Source organism: Elephas maximus, chromosome 3 (genome assembly GCF_024166365.1).
Source record: "Elephas maximus indicus isolate mEleMax1 chromosome 3, mEleMax1 primary haplotype, whole genome shotgun sequence".
NCBI classification, from domain to species: domain Eukaryota; kingdom Metazoa; phylum Chordata; class Mammalia; order Proboscidea; family Elephantidae; genus Elephas; species Elephas maximus.
In genome coordinates, this window is record NC_064821.1 from 73,939,127 (window position 1) to 73,956,804 (window position 17,678).

General features: G+C 51.4%; 1 protein-coding gene across 1 annotated transcript in view; it reads right to left on the bottom strand.

Annotated features, from left to right (window-relative positions):
- Nucleotides 1–829: 829 nt before the first annotated feature.
- TRIM62 (tripartite motif containing 62) overlaps nucleotides 830–17,678 on the bottom strand; it is a 29,575-nt gene continuing 12,726 nt past the window's right edge. The window contains exons 2-5 of the mRNA XM_049878674.1: nucleotides 16,085–16,180; nucleotides 10,030–10,286; nucleotides 9,134–9,249; nucleotides 830–3,171 (exon numbers count right to left, since the gene is read on the bottom strand). Of these exons, the coding sequence (XP_049734631.1) occupies nucleotides 2,621–3,171; nucleotides 9,134–9,249; nucleotides 10,030–10,286; nucleotides 16,085–16,180 (1,020 nt within the window). The 3' untranslated portion in view covers nucleotides 830–2,620. The remainder of the gene's footprint in view (nucleotides 3,172–9,133; nucleotides 9,250–10,029; nucleotides 10,287–16,084; nucleotides 16,181–17,678) is intronic.

The following is a 17,678-nucleotide window of genomic DNA, read 5'->3' on the forward strand; positions in this document are numbered from 1 at the left end:
ACCCCTGCACAGCGGACCCTCAACTCATGGCGACCCCTGCACAGCGGACCCTCAACTCATGGCAACCGCTACACAGTGGACCCAAGTGCTGCTTGGTCCTGTGCCACTCCCGTGATCAGTTGTAGATAACCATTGTGATAGGTCTCCTGGCCTAGATGGCCCTATACCCCTCACAGGACACAAGATAAACTTCTTAGGGTCAGAGCCAGCCCAGAGGTTCAGAAAACACACACAGCTCCAGGCATGATTCGGGGAGGTAGCTGGAGGGAGAGGGAGGGCCTGTCTAAGCGCAGTGCACTTTACAGATTACCAACAAATCATAGGTTGGTGTTATTATCCCCATTTTCCAGATGTGAAAACTGATACCTAGAAAGGGCAAGTCTTTTTTTTCTAAACCCACATAGTGGTGAAGCCTGGATTTGAGCCCAGGTCTTTGTGGCTCCAGAGCCCAGGTTCTTGCAACTGGCCTGCTCCAGAGACTATCACCACCTTCCCCCAGGCAAAAAACTGATAGTCTTCCCTGGCTGGTAAATTTCAGACAGGGTTGTGATGTGAGTGGTGCCTCAGAACTCAGTTCTAATCCAAGCTCCATCGCTTACCAGTGTGGGATCCAGAACTGTAGACAAGTCATGTCCTCTCTCTGAACCTTGTTTCTCCTTCTCTGTAAAATGGGCACAATACCATCTACCTGGGTTACTTTGTGAATTAGCCATGCTCATGTATGTACGCTGCCCCGGACAAAGTAGGCAGACCTTTGTGTCTGTCAAAATGAACGGAACTGACCACTGACATTCTATAACTTTAATTTAATAAAAATTCATTATAACTCACAAAATGGGTAACATTTTAAATAAAAATACTGTTGGGAGTGACCCAGAGATCTGGTAGCTAAAGTGGTGGGGTGAGGATTCTTCCTGCCCAGGGGAGGTCCCAGTGGACAGCAGTTGTGAGGTGGGGGCTCCCCAGGAACAGTTATTCCCTTGGAGTTGATGTGGCCAGAGACCCCAAGTGCAGAATCTAGACTCCAGGACTAGAAAGAAAGGCCAAGGCTGAGGAGACATTTTGGCTTGGTTCTGCAGGCTCATTCCTCAGTGCCTGTCCATGGGCAAGAGCCATAGAACAGGACACCTTGAGGCTCTGTTGCCTCAAAACCAAAGACTAGAGGTGAACTCCAGTCTTTCCTGGGTTCTTCATGGTTGGATACTGCAGCAAAAACCAAGGATGAGCTTGCTCAACATCCATTCTAACCTTCTTTAGCTTGCCTTTTATACTGCTGAGACTGGAAAGATAAAAGCTACATTTCCCAGACTCCCTTGCAGCTAAGGTTCTGAATCTGACTTAGGTTTCCCTAAACAGAATCCCTGCAGAGATTTGGATTTGAGAACTGAGTTCAGTGGGAGAGAGGCAGGCCTCAGAACATCCATTTGCTGGTGTGAATGGTGGCAGAGGAGGCACAGTTCTGCAGACAGTGGCTTCCTGATTCCGTGGCTTCCTGCAGACCAGGGCAACTTTCCTGGTCACAATACAGACATGAGGAATCTGGGGGCTGGGAGTCGTTGCTGGAAATTCACCAATGAGCCTGCTCCTCCAGCCCTTCCAATGATCTTTCAAGTCTCCAGGGACCTGGTAATAAATCCTTTGTCTGTTTAAACTAGCTAAAGGGGCTCCTGTTGTCTTCAACAGAATTTTAGCTGAAACATATATCAAGTCTGAGGAGGGATCCCAGCTAACAGCCCCTCCCACTGATCAGGTCTTGACTAAAACAACTGCTCCCAACAGCCTCCCCACACCCGAGCCTTGTCACGGAGGCCAGGCTGGTGAGGGCTGGCTGGACCCTTGTCGAGAGGGACTTTGATCATCCAGTGATGCTTGTTCTGCAAGTGCCCTTGGGCAAATGAGCTGTGCGGCAGCCTCAGGGTGTGCTATCAACCTGTCCTTTGGCCTGTGGGCAGGAAGGTGGTGGCACAGTGACTGTCACATGTGTGCCCAACCACTGGGTGCCTTCTGCAGGTTAGCACCCTCTCATAGCATCATCTCTGACCTGCAGGTCGGCGGGAAAAGTAGGAACCATGTAGCTCATGGTATGGGGATGACAGGGGAGGGTGGTTCTCAGAAAGCCCTAGAACCAGCTACTCTGGGCTGGGGTCAAGGGTAAAATGGCCCATCACCAGCTTGGTGAGGTCCATCGCCAGCAAGTCTTAGGCCACAGAGCATATGAGGGTTCTGTGACTGTTTCGAGCTGCCATCTGCTGGCACCACCTTGACATATCCTGAGTCCAGGGCACCTGGGCAGGAGGGAGACATAGGGAGAGCTCCCTGCCCCTGAGACAACGGGGATGAGGGTTGGGCATCGGTTGACCAGAGAAGGAGGATGTCACATCCTTGGATAATGCTGCCTCCCCGTCAAGGTCACAGTTACAGAACATGAGTGCTGGAAGAGAGCTTAGGAATCACGGAGTGTAACCTCCACTTTCCAGACAGGCAAATGGAGACTGAAGGGTAAACTGGCCTGAGGTCTCAGCATGGCCAAACCAGGCTGGACTCCAGGCCTTCTGTCTCCTGGGCAGGGCTCTTACTGGTGGCTGTGGCCCTGGGAGGCTGTGGCCTTGCTCGGTCCATGCTAGATGCGGATGGTGTTGATCCGCAGTGGCTGCACGTTCTTGCCATTGGCATGGCTCTGGCCGGGGCTGAAGTAGGAGCAGAGCTTGCCTGGAAACTTCTCGCGGAAGGTGTAGAGCCAGGACATGTCATCAGCATTGTAGAAGATGAGGAGGCCTTGGTCGTAGTCCAGGAAGACGCCCACCTTGTCGAGCTTGTCGCGGACATTGAGCCTCGTCCAGGGCTCTGTGCAGGCACTATACTGGTTGCCATCGTGCATGACGATGCAGTAGAAGCCACGGCTAGGCTGGATCTGGATGCTGCCCTTGCGGCTTGCAGCCTCGTGGGCCAGCCCAATCACCCACTGGGTCTTCTCTGCCACCACCACCTCCCAGTAGTGGACGCCGCTGCTGAAGGCCTCGGAGCCCAGCACCGACACCTCAACGTCGAAGCGCTTTGGCGAGTCCTGTAGCGGCTGTGGGTGCAGGTTGCCATAGGCCACGATGGTACAGTCATCAGACAGGATCAGGCGCTGGTGGGCGGTGCCTGGGTCCAGGGTCAGGGCGGCTGGCACTGTGGGGAAGGAAGAGATGATGAGTGGAGAGAAGGCTGTGGACCCACTATGTGGTGCCTTTCTGAAGGCAGGGTTCTGGTCCTCAGGAGGCCACTGACTTGCTGTTTGACCCTGAACACAACCCTGCCCTCCAGGTGGAAGAGTGATGGCTGAAGTCCTTCCAGATGTAAACCTGGCTCCAGGGAGCAGGGGCGATGGCTCCTTGTTCACAGCCCTGTCTTCTAGTCGATCTCTCACTCTCCACCTTCCTCTCGGGTCCAGTGCCTTTGCTCAGGCTGTTCCCTCCCATCTCCTCTCTGCTTGTTGTAATTACCCCATGAAGCTCACTTCAAATGGTCCATCCTCTGAGTCCACCCTCAGATCCAGCTCTCTCTTTGAAACTCCTTAACTTTGCTTTTGCTCCTCTCCTGATATGGGGTATAGCCTTCTGTGTCCCCTCATTTGCACCAGAAGGGCAAACCACAAAAAACCAAACCCGTTGCCATCAAATTATAGTGACCCTATAGGACAGAGCAGAACTGCCCCATAAGGTTTCCAAGGAGTAGCTGATGGATTTGAACTGCTGACCTTTTTTGGTCAGTAGCCATAGCTCTTAACTACCGTGACACCGGAAGGGCAGGAACCATGTATTGTCCAGCTGGGTCCTCCCTCATGTGCCCAGTGCCTAGCAGAGTACCTGCCATGGGACAGGTTACTGGAAAGTCTTGCCAAATTAAATTGACCCTGTTTGTTTTGCTCTTTGGGAAGATACAGGCTGAGCCACCTGGCTCTGGGCTGGCCACGCAGGCTTAGCAGGTCTGGCTCCCAAAGTCTCACGAGCCCTTGTCACTGCCTCTGTTTATTCTTTCCCCTCTGAGGGAGCTGATGACCAGCCAGAAGGAGAAGGGGGAACCTGGGATTGGCTCTCGTTAGCCTGGCTGACCATTTCCAGGCACCAGAGCAAGACAAGGGGAGGAAAAGTGGGGGGAAGGAATCCTGCCACCAGTTCCCTCTGAAACGCGCTCTCTGGTTCTCCCTTACCTGGTAGAGCAAAGCCATGGTTACATGTGCCTGGAGAATTACCCCGTACTTCAATCACCCCTGTTGGCTGCATACATACATGGAAACAAGATGCTTCAATGACGGCGACTGTCTCCAACAGGGAAAAACAACCAGTCCCTGAACTGTGCCCCTGTTCATACACCCCTTAGCAAACTGAGTCAATTTAGTTTTGCATTTTACCTCCTCTTTCCTGTTCTTAGAACTTGGAGGGCTGTGCAGAAACAATTAGCTCTATGAATAGAGGGGTCAACGAAACACAATTCTCTGTCCAGGGACATAGAGGAGGGGGAACCATGAGAAGAAAGGCACTAGGCTAATGGAGGAACGTCTCGCCCTATAGTCTGACTGATTACAGGACAGCCTGTCGGAGTCAGAAATCTCCTGCCCCTTGGAATATGGAGAACTCCCACAGTGGGGTGGGAGGTGGGGTGTTGATGGAATATGAGAGGTGTGCGTGAGGAAGACTGAAGCACGTAATTAGATACAGACAGGACCACCCTTATGCGGCTACGGTGGGAGGTGGGTTATACTCGGGTGTCTATATCAGAGGCTCCTGATGAAGAGGGGCAGAGCAGGCCCATGGCCAAGATGTCCAGGATGATTTGAAGAGACCAGAAACAGGTGAAATTATGGCTCAGGGCAGAGGATCAGGGGAGACTAGCAAGCAGGAACTCTGGAGCCGCCTCAGAATCTTAAGCCTATGTAGGGCCACACAGGACACTTCTAGATGCCACCGACAAGTGAGGAGGGTGCTCTAGGAGGCAGCTAAGTGGGTTCTCAGGGGCTCAGTGATTGAGCTGGCTGAAAATGAGCCTGCAGGAGGAAGGACACCCTGAGGGCACTGAGCGCCAGCTCTTGGGGAGTTAAATGACACTGTCAGAAGCCTGGGGGACTGGATGAGGGCAGGGCCCTACCCCTCATTGGGCAGTTCTAGGAGCCTTGGTGAGGCAGTGATTAAGTGCTTGGCTACCAACCAAAAGGTCAGGGGTTTGAACCCAGCAGCAGCTCTGTGGGAGAAAGATGTGGCACTCTGCTTCCTTAAAGATTTACAGCCTTAGAAACCCTATGGGGCAGTTCTACTGTCTTATAGGGTCGCTGTGAGTTGGAATTGACTTCAAGGCAATGCGTTTGGGTTTTTTTTTTTAGGGGCGGGACCTGCTGTAACTGGGCTGTGCTGGCATTGTGGGCAGGACTAGGGGCAGGGCCTGATTTCCAGTGAAAAAGGCCCCACCTCCCATGGGGCAGGGCCTGGCACTCTCATTAGATGGGGGCATGGCCTGGCTCTCAGAAGGCTTTTACACCCCAGGGGTGAGGCTGGGGCAGGGCCTGACACTCTGGCTGCGGGCCACCTCACCACAGACAGAGGGTCCTGTCTTCCCGCCCTTCTCCAGCCTTTCAGAGACAGGGTTGGCAGGAGTAAAAGCCTTCAGACCAGCGGGACACAGAAGAGGGGATGGCAGCGCCCTTCCCGCTCTGAGAAGCCAGTGTCTGTGCAGGGGCACACCCAGCCTCTGACCTCAGGGAAGGTGACACACAACATCAAAAGGCATTCAGGAAGGAGCAGACACTGCTGAGGCCTCAGGAAATGTCTTCCAGTAGCAGAGAACTCCCTCCTGGTTCATAGCCCCAGATGCCATCGCCATTACCATTACCAAGGGAGTGGCTTGTGCTTCTTTGTCCTCAAAGACTCAGCTTCAAGCCTGCAGAGGCCTGACAGGACAGGAAATGCTGTCAGCTCTTTCCGCTGACTAGGCCTTTAAGGAATTTGGTCCCTCAGGCCTTCCGCCCACTCAGGCCCTCAGCAGCACAGTTTGGGCATTCCCAAGCCACCTTCATACCCACTGAATTACTCATGTGAGCATCATAGTAGCCCCAGAGGCACAAATTATTGTACCAATTTTTCAGAAGAGGAAACTGAGGCTCGAAGAAGCCTTCCTCTGAATTAAGTGGCTTGCTCAAGGAGCTACTGGGGTGCAAACAGTTGGAGCCTGGGCTGGGGTCTCATCACACCATGTTCTTTCCATTATGTGCCCCCAGAAAGCCTATTTAGCAAGACCCAGGAACCATCCGATGCATCAAGATAATAATAACAGGTATCAAGCACTTACTAAGTTCCAGGATTAATATTTACAAATAAATGATTTTATTTAATTCTCACACCTATGGTGGGAGACAAATGCAACTATCTCTGTTTTACAGATGAGGAAGCTGAGGCTTAGAGAGGTGAGTGATTTGCTGTGGGTCACTCAGCTAGGCAGTAAACACACTAGGACTCATAATGACTGGATTCAGGTAAGCAGGGGGAGAGGAGAAGGCAGCCCAGGAGTGGGAGGTGGCAGGAGCAAGGGGAGCAGTGTCTGGTGTCCTTGGGACAATGGGCTGCCTGGCTTGGTTGGGGAGGAAGTCTGTGCCTGAGAGCTGGGGTGATCAGGCTGGATAGGTAGAGAAGTTTCCGATGTCAGTCTGAGGGGGAGGGTGGGGCAGGGGAGAGGCAGGGGAGTGGCAGGTGCTAGACAGGGTTCTCAGGTGACCCAGTAGGAAGCCTGAGTTGGCGGGGGGACCAGGAGACTGCTAGAATCTATGGGCTAGGACCCTGGGGACACCTTCCCCTCCCATCTGAACATAAAGGCCCTTGGTGCTGGCAGAGGAGCCAGAGTGGCTTCACAGGCCCCACAGCCAAAGGAAGGGGCCCAGCCCAGCAGGCTGCTATTCTCTGAACTCCCCAGGGGCTGCTGTCCTCGGCAGGATGTTCAGGGCACACACTACTGCTCCCTTAACCTCTCTCCTGAAGGCAGCTTTCTCTGGGGCAGTGGTTCTCAACTAGGCACTTCTGCCTCCAGAGGACATTTGTCAGTATCTGGAGACATTTTTCACTGTCATCTCCCTGGAAAGGTGAAGTAATCAGAATAGATTTCCCACCAGCTCCCAGCCCAGCACTGTCCCATCTGCTTAGATGCCCACTGATTCTGCCTCCCTGGGACTGGAAGATGAAGTGTCTGGACTCCTAGCAGACCTTGTCCTTCCAGCGGTGCAGCAGATCCCACCCTGGGGCAGCAGTCAAGGCCGTCATAGTAGCAACTCTCTCCTTTATCCTCTGTTCTGCCCTCTCTACAGAGTTTTTCCCATCAGCCCACAAATGGGCTGTTATTTATTCAATTTTAAAAAACAGCTGTGGCCATATTTTTTCTCTCTTGCCCTTAAAAGCATTGTCTGCACCTGGTGTCTCCACTTCCTCTCCTCCCATTCTCTCTTGGATGGGCTCCCATCAGGCTCTTCACCCCTATCACTCCACCAAAACAGCTGTTCCTTTTTCAAGGTCACCAAGGACCTCGTGTTGCTAAACCTGGAGAATGGTTAGTTCTTGGTTCTCCTGCACTTGGCTTAGCAGCCTTTGACATCACTGACCACTCCTGGAAGGACTTTCTCTGACTGGGTTCCAGGACATGCCCAGGTTTCCCTCCTACCTTTCTGGCTGCTCCTTCTCATCTTCTTGGCTGGGTCTTCCTCCCCTCCCTGACTTCTAGAAATGACCTGAGGCTCCAGATGCTAGCGTGACCCTCTTTTCTCTCTACTCTCACTCCCTTTTGGGTCTCACTCCCTAGATGATCTCATCCAGGCTCATTGCTAACGATGCCGTACTCCAGGTTTGTCATTCGAACTATCTTCTCAACATGAGCGCTTAGAAATTTAATAGTCATCACAAACCTCACAGGTTTAAAACTGAACTCTTGACCTCACCTCTAAAACCTGCTCCTCCCTTGCCTTTCCCATCCTGGTTAATGGTAACTCCATCCTTCCAGGCGTCTAGACTAAAAACCTTGTACTGTAGTCATCTTTGTCTTCTGTCTTTCTCTTACATCTGAGATCCTGTCCATTAGCAAATCCTAATTGGCTCTACCTTCAAAATATATGCTAAATCCAGCCATTTCTCACCACCTCCACTGCTACCACCCTTGTCCCCGGCCACCATCATCTCTCATCTGGATTGTAGCAGTAATTTCCTAACTGGTTTCCCAGCCTCCACCCTTGTCCTCCTTCATTCTATTCTCCACCCAGCAGCCAGAGGGATCCTTCAAAACCTTAAGTCAGCTCATGTCATGCCACAGCCCTCAGCCTTCCAGTTGCTCCTATCTTGCTCGGCGTAAAAGTCAAGGTTCTCACACTGGCCTACAGGCTCTCATGGCCTCCCTCTCTGAATTATTATTATTATTGAGGGTGGGAGGCCTACCCTCCCTCTCTCCTTCACTCACTCTACTCCTGCTGCACTGGTCTTCTTACTGTTCTTTGAACAGGTCAGACACACTCCTGCCTCAGGGCCCTTCCACGTGGCTTTGCCACTGCCAGAAACAATCTGCCTTCAGATACCCACATGGCTCACTCTCCTTCCTTCAGTCTCAATGAGGTCTTCTAACTGGACCCTCTATCTGTCTTTATCCTACCTCAACATTCCCTAACCTCCCTCCTTAGCCTTTATCATAATCTAATAAACTATTTACACCTCTCTTATGCCCTAGGATGTAAGATCCATGAGGGCAGAGATTTTTGCCTGTTTTGCTCACTGCCGTCTCTCCATCAGTTAGAACAGTGCCTGGCATAAGGCAGGTGGTTGATATATACTGTATGTATAGGATGAATAAATGAACTGGCCAGGGCCTCAGTCTCTTCATTGGGAGAATGGGCATACTAATGGAGCTGACCCCATGAGGTTTTTATGAGGGTTCATTGAGCTGAGTGATTGTGCAGGTGCCCAGCACAGGTCCTGGAACACAGTAGGTACTCAGCAAGGGGCTGTTCTCACCCCTCTGCCTTGCCCCTGTGCTGTGGGCTGAGACAGGCTGGGACAGGCCCCACCTGGCTCCAACCCATGGCAATCCTCGCCTCTCCCTGGGCACTCTCAGAGAGTAGCAGGCAGGGTCTTACCTGGGTGGATGTCTTGGAACAGGGACTTCCAGATGGTGTACTGCAGGGGACCCGTGTACTTGGAGGTTGGAAAGTCTTCGTATGTTAGGTTGGTCTCGTGGATCTTCCCCTTGAGCCTAGGAGGAAAGCAGGAGAGCAGGCTGCATTTGGGGGTGGATTCCTGTTTCCATACTTATTGCTGAATGTGTTAACCATTTGCACCACACAGGGGACTGGAAGGGCTATAACAATACAAAGCCTTTATATAATAATAAAAATATTATTACTTATTAGATATAATATAAATATTATTATAAATAAATAACATATAGCATAAGTAATACACTTAATATAAAAATAGTTGCATAATGTAAATAGCATAGTATATTTACACCTTCTCCTCACTTACCGACTATCTCCTTACCCAACATTTCGCATTTACGACCATAGTTAAAAATCTACTATCCGAATATTTTGTGCATTAATGACAAATGTGTGAGGCAACAGTAACACTGGCTGTGACAGTTAAGGTTATGTGTCAGCTTGGCTGAGCCATGATTCTCAAGTGGCTTGGCAGTTATGTAATAATCCAGTCACCTCCATTTTGTGATCTGATGTGGTCCTCCTCCATTTTTGCATAACAACGATTTTGCATAATGTCCTGGTCTTTGGAACCTAACCATGTCGATAAGTGAGGAGAGGGAGTATAAACAATATGATTATAAATATATGTAATATATAAATATATAAATCCTTTAGCTCAGGCTCTGGCACACAGCAGGTGCCCCATAAATATTTGACGACGGTTTGAATGAATGAAGCCTCTGCTAACCGCGCATCTGCCTCCACTCCCACCACCCTGCATGGCTGGGGGAGGGGATGCCTGCTGGGGAAGGCCCTGGCGGGTGGGCACTTACCGCTCAGACACCGAGGCCACCCCGGCTAGGAAGGCGTGCCGGTCGGTTTCAGCCAGCCGCTCCTGCAGGATCTGCGCGCCCTCCTGCACTTTGCGCAGCTGCTGGCTATAGCGCTGGACTTTCTGCTCTATGTCGGTCAGCGTGCGGGCCGTGTCTGCCTCCAGCTCCTCCAGCATGGCCTTCTGCCGCTCACGCAGCAGCCGGTGCAGCCGCTCGAAGGCCTCACCGATGGTGGTCCGCAGGCTCTTGGTGGAAGACTGTGGGGAACAGTCATCAGGGGTTAGGGCAGGGGGAGTGGGCGGGGGAAGCCCTGGCTGAGAGGAGGAAACCGAGACCCTGACAGGAAAAGAGGAGAGAGCGGGAAAGGGCACATTTGGTGGAGGGGATGGGGCATGAAAAAACACGGCAATACGAAAGGACATGGCGTGGCCAGAGACAGCAAATAGTTCTATGTGGCCCATTAGGAAACTAAGAAGATGATCCAGGTGAAATAATGAAGCTTGAATTAGAGGTCTAGCAGAGAAAGGGAAACAGTTTGAAAGATACTTCAGGAGGGAGACTCTTGGTGATTGGCCAGCTGTAGGGGTGCAGGAGAGAAAGGTGTCAAGGATGATGCTGAGGTTTCTGGCTTGGGGTGGGAGGGATGGGGAAGCTGGGGTGAGGAGTAGGGGACAGGGAGAAGATGCTGAGTTCAGTCTGGGGTACAATGAAGTCTTTGTTTTTAAAAAATCACCCATGGGGCTCAAGGAAAGACGACAGGGGGCTCACCACTGTCAGACAGCTTTATAAGCTACCGGGCCACCTTGGAGGACACTTGTGCCACCCCACTACCCCTGAGACCACCGCTGGCTAAGGAAGGAGAGCTGGAGGTTAGGGCCCTTTCTGGAGAAGGTAAACATGGACTTCTGTGGTTCTGTTTGCCCCTATGGCACTGCCAGGCCCAGGAGGGGACAGAGTGGCGATAGCCTGGAAAAGAATTTTGGCTCTGGGTCTCTAGCTGTGGCAACCTTAGATGCCTAAGATCTCTGAGCCTCAGTAATCTTCTCTGTAAAATGGGTAACAAAAGCTACATTTCAGGGTTATGGTGAAGATTAAACAAGGGAACATTTATAAAACACGTAGCACTTTTTGAGTTGCAGAGAAAGAGCTTGGTTATTAAAAAGGGATCCATTCTAACGGGCATATCCCAGAAGTCTTCACTGAGGTGGCTTCTAAGCTGGGGCCTGAAGGATGTGCAAGACCTCAGCTGGGGCTGGGAGAGCAGGTAGAGGAAACAGCACATGTAAAGGCTTAGAGTCAGGACGACAGCTGCAGCCGTGTGTGGGGCCTGCCTCTGCAATTTCACTTTGTGGGATTCTGGCCGGGAGTTCACAAAGTCAGAGACCCCGCTGTGTTCAGTGCCCAGTGCTCTGTGGGAGGCTTGACAAAGGCTCAATTAGGGCCTGTTCCCTCCCTGCCGCACTGCCGGCCTGCAGGAAGAAGTGTTGGCAGGAGGCCAGCCTCCTTGCGCATGCCCGCCCAGAGCGCCAGGCAGACAAAGAAGGGTGGAGAGGCTGGGATGCACAGCCAGACCGCTCTGGCCTCCCTGAGCCCCTCACCCAGGGGCCTGTGGCTCCTGTGGTGGGGGTGGCACATTGCTGGTGGTGAAATGGGGCCTGTCCTCCCACATTATCAGGAGCTTCCTGCCAAAGGCCCCTAAATCCCATGGTCTCCCTGTCTGGTTCTGCCTCATCGACTCTGCAGCAGTGTTTAGCCAACTGGCCACCCTCTACTAACAGGAAGTTCTGGTTCAGTTCCCACCTCTGTGGCTGCCTCTCTGTGCCTCCCATGTTCCTTTGGGCTTGCCCGGCACACCCCTCCCATTCTCCCCTCCATGCCTGCCCTTATCTTCTACACCCACTGCTTTAAGGTAAACACCAGAGTCCACCTTGATAGCCCTGCATGTCTCCTGAGCAGTACACTCATCTTCCCAACTGCCTCCTCAACACATCCCCCTGGGGTTCCATGGGGTCCCATGGGATGTAGGGCTGAGGAAGACATTCCCACCTATGAGGGACTCATTGACTAGCTGGGGAGGAAGAGGTTGGTGGAGAAAAACAATGGGGCTGGAAGAAGAAGAGAACACTGGGGAGAAGAAACAGACCATTAAAACAAAACAAAAAAAAAACCCAAAAAACAACAAAACCCATTGCCGTTGAGTTGATTCCGACCCATAGCGACCCTCTAGGAAGAGTAGCACTGCTCCATAGGGTTTCCAAGGCTGTAATCTTTGCTGAAGCAGACTGCCATATGTTTCTCCCGTGCAGCAGCTGGCGGATTTAAACGGCCGAACTTTTGGTTAGCCATCAAGTGCTTAACCACTGCACCATCAGAATCACCAGACAGGTGGGGAAATGGAGGCTGTGATGTCTCCCCAACTTACTCGATTCAGAAGTCAACTCCATGTCTTTGCCAACAAACTCACCACCAGAGTATCCTTCTGGTGCAAACTAGGTCACAGCTGATGCTGTGTTTGGGAACCTTTCTTGGCTCCTTGATGACTAGTAAAATGCTGAATGCCTTAGCCTAGCATTCAAAGCCCTTCTCAATCTGACCCCAACTTACCTCCCTAGAGCCACTGCATTGTAATTCTATTTGCCTGGAATGATCCCCCAAACCCTTTATTCAACTCGCAAACTCCTACTCATCCTGCAAGACCCAGATCAAAAGCTACCTCCTTTTTGATTCCTACCCTAACTTTTTCAGGGAGTTGGATGCTCCCAGAGCATTTTGCAAACACTCTAATATGCTGTCCCACATTTTATGAGTGCCTCCTGGGTGGGAATGATGTCTTCTTAGACCTGCACCACTCATAGCCATTACAGGGCCTGGCACAAATCTGGCAGTCAGGAACTGCTTGAGGGGGGAAGGAGGGAAGGAGGAAAGGAAGGAAGGGTCTTGCTCAAGACTGCTTTGCAGAGATAGGTGCAGGCTCCATCCTCTTCCGAGGTTGGGGGCCCAGTGTCCTCAGGACAAGGAAGGATGGGTGTGGAAAGAGGGAGAGACAGGGAGAGGGCAACTCAGAAGTGCAACCTCAGAGTGACAGCCATCCCAGGAGCCCTAAGCATGTCCCAGTTGGGTCCTCCCAACCTATCTGGCTTGCTCGCCACGAAGCCATAGATCTTGCTGAGGGCATTCCAGGGGGACAGCCTAGCATGAGGCTGGAATATGACAGACTGGCTCTGACAGACCTGGATGGTATGCTTCCAATTTGTCACTTACTAGCTTTGGGGTCTCAGGCTTGTCCCTCAAACTCTCTGCCACCAGCAAAGTAGGGATAACATTTTCTACCCCCAAAGGTGATTTTTTTCCACTCATTTATTCAAACAACTATTTATTGTGTGCCAGGCACTGTGCTAGGTCCTGGGGAGTCCTGCCGTTGTGGGGGTGACATTCTGTGGGTTTCTGTGATACGTGGGAAATAGTTCCCAGTAGACTATTCCCACCTATGAGAAAGACTCAGCTCAGTTGCTGTGTGCCATTTACTTTTGTTCTTTCTAGGGCAGAGCCACCTGCACCCCACCCCCGACCCTTCACTGCCATGGCTGGGAAAGCAGCCCTCAGCCCAGCTTGCCACATCCCTGGAAACAGGAGGAACTGGGGCCATTTCAGAAAAACACTCTGCTAAGAATGCATCACCCCACCAGGGCTGACCAAGGAAAACACAGGGTCTGAGGAGGGAGATCAGACGGGCCCCAAGGCTGGGCCACTGGAGGGGCAGGCGCCGCAGGAAAGCCAAGTCAGGCACCAGGTGAAATATGACCTCCAAAGCATCCATAGGCATTTCTTGTATAAACACCCCAGTCCAGACAGGAAGCGGGGCTGGGGGAGCTGGAGGGGGAGGTGGCCCCACAGGACCCCCCAGAGGCAGACAGATGGACAGGAAAGCGGGGGAGGAAGAGGTCAGTGGAGAAAAAACAATGGGGGGCGGGGGAGATGGGGAGAAGAGAATGCTGAGAAGAAACAGACCAAAATCTTTCCCTCTTATTCAGACACGGACTTCCATTTGCTTCTCATCACCTGAGAAGTGTGGAATCACCAGACAGATGGGGAAACTGAGGCTTTCAGAAGCAACTGAACCGGAGTCCTGGGACTGCTTCTCATCTGTTGCCCGACAAGGGTCCTGCCCAGAGGCACTCAGGAATGTTCTCTGAAGGAATATTTGTCCTGACCTTCCTGAGACCCCACAGCGGGTCAGTAGCCAAGTTGGGGCAAAGATTTGGGTCACTGATGGCCTCTCCGGGCCCCAGGGTGACCTCCAGAGGCCCAGAACATTCTTAAGGCTCTGTTCTGGCTGCTGCTGGCATCACACCTCTGCTAACAGAGTGGAGCCAGACTTAAATTGCCCTACAGCTTAGCAGCTGGGCCCTGGCTCCCAGTTCTTGTTCTAGAAAGACCGGGCAGAAATCAAAGCAAGTTAGTGAGATATCTGTGGGGGAAACTCAGAGGGGGCCCCTCAGAAGTGTGCTAGGATCCAAAACTTCCAGACTGAAAGGAGCTGAGGAGAGGCCCCATTGTACAGATGGGAAGACTGGGGGCCCAGAAAAATATGCCATTTACAAAGTCACATAATGAGTTTAGTGGCTGGATCAGAACTCACACCCTCCACTCAGGTCAAGGAAAAAAGCTTTTATTTTCGAACCACTGTAGTAGAGAGAAAAGGAGGCCTGGTGGTGTGGTAGTTAAGCACTCAGCTGCTAACCAAAAGGTTGGTGGTTTGAAACCATTAGCCACTCACAAGAGAAAGATGTGGTAGTATGCTTCTGTAAAGATTCCAGCCTAGGAAACCCTATGCGGCAGTTCTACTCTATCCTATGGGGTCGCTATGAGTCGGAATTGATTTGATAGCAATGGTTTTGGTTTTGGGTTTTTGTAGTAGAGGCTGCAGGGTTTGGCCCTACTTTTCAGAGTCTATATCCCCAACTAGATCAATAAGCAACATCATGATAAACGGAGAAAACAACGAAGTTGTCAAGGATTTCATTTTATTTGGATCCACAATCAACGCCCATGGAAGCAACAGTCAAAAAGTCAAATGATGTATCGAGTTGGGCAAATCTGCTGCAAAAGACCTTTTTAAAGTGTTCAAAATCAAAGATGTCACTTTAAAGACCAAGGTGTGCCTGACTCAAGCCATGATGTTTTCAATTGCCTCATATGCATGTGAAAGCTGGACAATGAATAAGGAAGATGGAAGAAGAATTGACACCTTTGAATTATGGTGGTGGAAAAGAATATTGAATATACCATGGCCTGCCAAAATAATAAACAAATCTGTCTCGGAAGTACAGCCAGAATGCTCCTTAGAGTCGAGGTTGGTGAGGCTTGTCTCACATACTTTGGACATGTTATCGGGGGCATCAGTCCCCAGAGAAGGACATCATGCTTGGTAAAGTAGCGGGTCAGCAAAAAAGAGGAAGACCCACAACGAAGTGGATTGACACAGTGGCTGGTGCAGAACCATGCAGTGTTTTGTTCAGTTGTACACAGGGTGGCTATGAGTGGAAACCCATTCCACTGCACCTAACAACAACATATCCCTATGGCCTGAGGTAAAGAAGGGATATGGCACCCCCACAAGCCAGGAGAAGGGCCTGAGAGATGAACTGCGAAGTAACATGCCCAGGGTTGGCTCCTCAGGCAATGGGTATGTTTAATAAGGGGGTTGGAAAAAGAGACTGGGTACATACTCCCAGCCGTGCAGGGGTCAGGGGGCTTCCAGAGGGTCCCTAGTGCCAATGCCAACTTCCACCCAAAGTGGGAAGGGAGAAAGGACCCCCAGTCACCTTGGCCTTGGAGGTCCCCACCCTTAACCCAGGCACCAGCCCCAAATCCTTGCCCTCTGTTGCCTGGGGCTGGGCCCCATTTACCTTCAGGGAAGCCCCACCCTGGGCCGCTGACCCCACAGGTCCCGCCCCCCCACGCCAGGTTTGGTCTGCGAAGCTCCGCTCCCACGCAGGCCCGAGGCCCCGCCCCCACCTCCGCGGGCCCGGCCCCGCGCCCAGACCAGGCTCACCTTGGTCTCTGCCACCTGGCGCTTGAGCAGCTGCAGCGCCTCCGTGTGCTCCCTCTCGCTGTCCTGAAGGGCCTGAAGCTGTTCCTTCAGCTCTCTCTGCAACACACACAAGGCCGGGATGGGGACGAGGGCCAAACCTGGCCCAGGCCGCGAACTGGGGCATCGGCCTCCTAAACATGTCCAGAATTCGTCCCAATCTTTCCAGCTTTCACTTTAAGTTTTGCAACACCCTCCTCTCTGGCTGTCCTGGGAGCTCTGTCTCTCTCTCCCAGTCCACCTCGATACGCTGCCCGCCCTGATACGGCTGCGTGGATCCCTGCTTAGAATCCTGGTGGAAGCAAAGAACCACCGTTCATTGCTACTACTAACTGCCATTATTCTCTCTCTAGGCACTGTTCTCAGCCCTCTGCTTGTATTAATTCATTCAGTCCTCTCAATAATCCTGAGGCACTATTATTAGCTCTATCTTCTGATGGAAGAGCAGGTACAGAGAGGCCAAGAAACCTGTCCTAAAGCGAATGTAAGGGTGAAGCCAGAACTGGCGCCGAGGCAGTCTGGTTCTGGAGACCATGATCTTAACACCAGGTAACAAGTTTTCTACAATGATGACACCCATGGTGAACAACAACAACGAAAATCCATGATAAACAAAATATTAGAAATTTAAATAAGGACAGAATCAGTATTCCCGATTTTTCCTTTTGCCTCAGTTTCCAACATGGCTCAGTATGGATGGCACTGTCACTGATCTTGTCTTTATTTAAAAATTTGATATTTGGTTTATCTTGGATTTTTTTTTTTTTTTTTGCATTCATTTAGATTGAAAAAAAACAAGAACACATTAAATGTTATTCATCTGGATTACCGAGTTTTTTGGTGCCCGCGTAAATCCTACACCTGAAAGCGAGTGCCTCGCTCTCCTTGCCCTAGTTCCATCTGTCTCCATCACCTTCCCCTCCCGCACAGCAGCCATTCACCCAAAGAGGCTTTCTTCCTGTTGCTCCATCATCTCGAGCTTGTGTTTCAGCTCTAAGACTCTGCACTTGCTGTTCCCCCTGCCTGGTGCACTCCGCTCTCTGATCTTCAGGTGATTCCTTTGTATCATTAATGTCTCAGTTCAGAAGCCACCTCCTCAAACAGGTCTTGCCTGAGGACTGTTTCACACTCTTCATAGCACCTGCCACTGTATGAAAGGACCTTGCTCACTTATTCGACTTCTTGTGTATTGCTCATCTTCCCCACTAAGATGTGAATTTTATGAGGGCAGGAATCTTGTCTGCCTCGTCCACTGCTCTATTCCCGGTGCCTAGAATAGTGCCCAGCACACAGTAAGTCCTCAGTAAATTTATTTGTCAAATGAAAGAATGCGGTGTGGAGTTGGGCGCTCCCCAGCACAGGGTCCAGCCATCTGTATGTATCAGGCATCTAGCCCATTGTAGCATGTTCTTCCTCCATCCCCATACTAGTCCATGAGTCCTCCAGGGTGAGCCCTTAATGTGCCCTCTCCATATCCCCCCACCCAGGAACAGCCTGGCACTGAGATGGGGTTCAAGGAAGTTTGCTTTTTAAATGGGTTTCCATGGAAATATTTAGC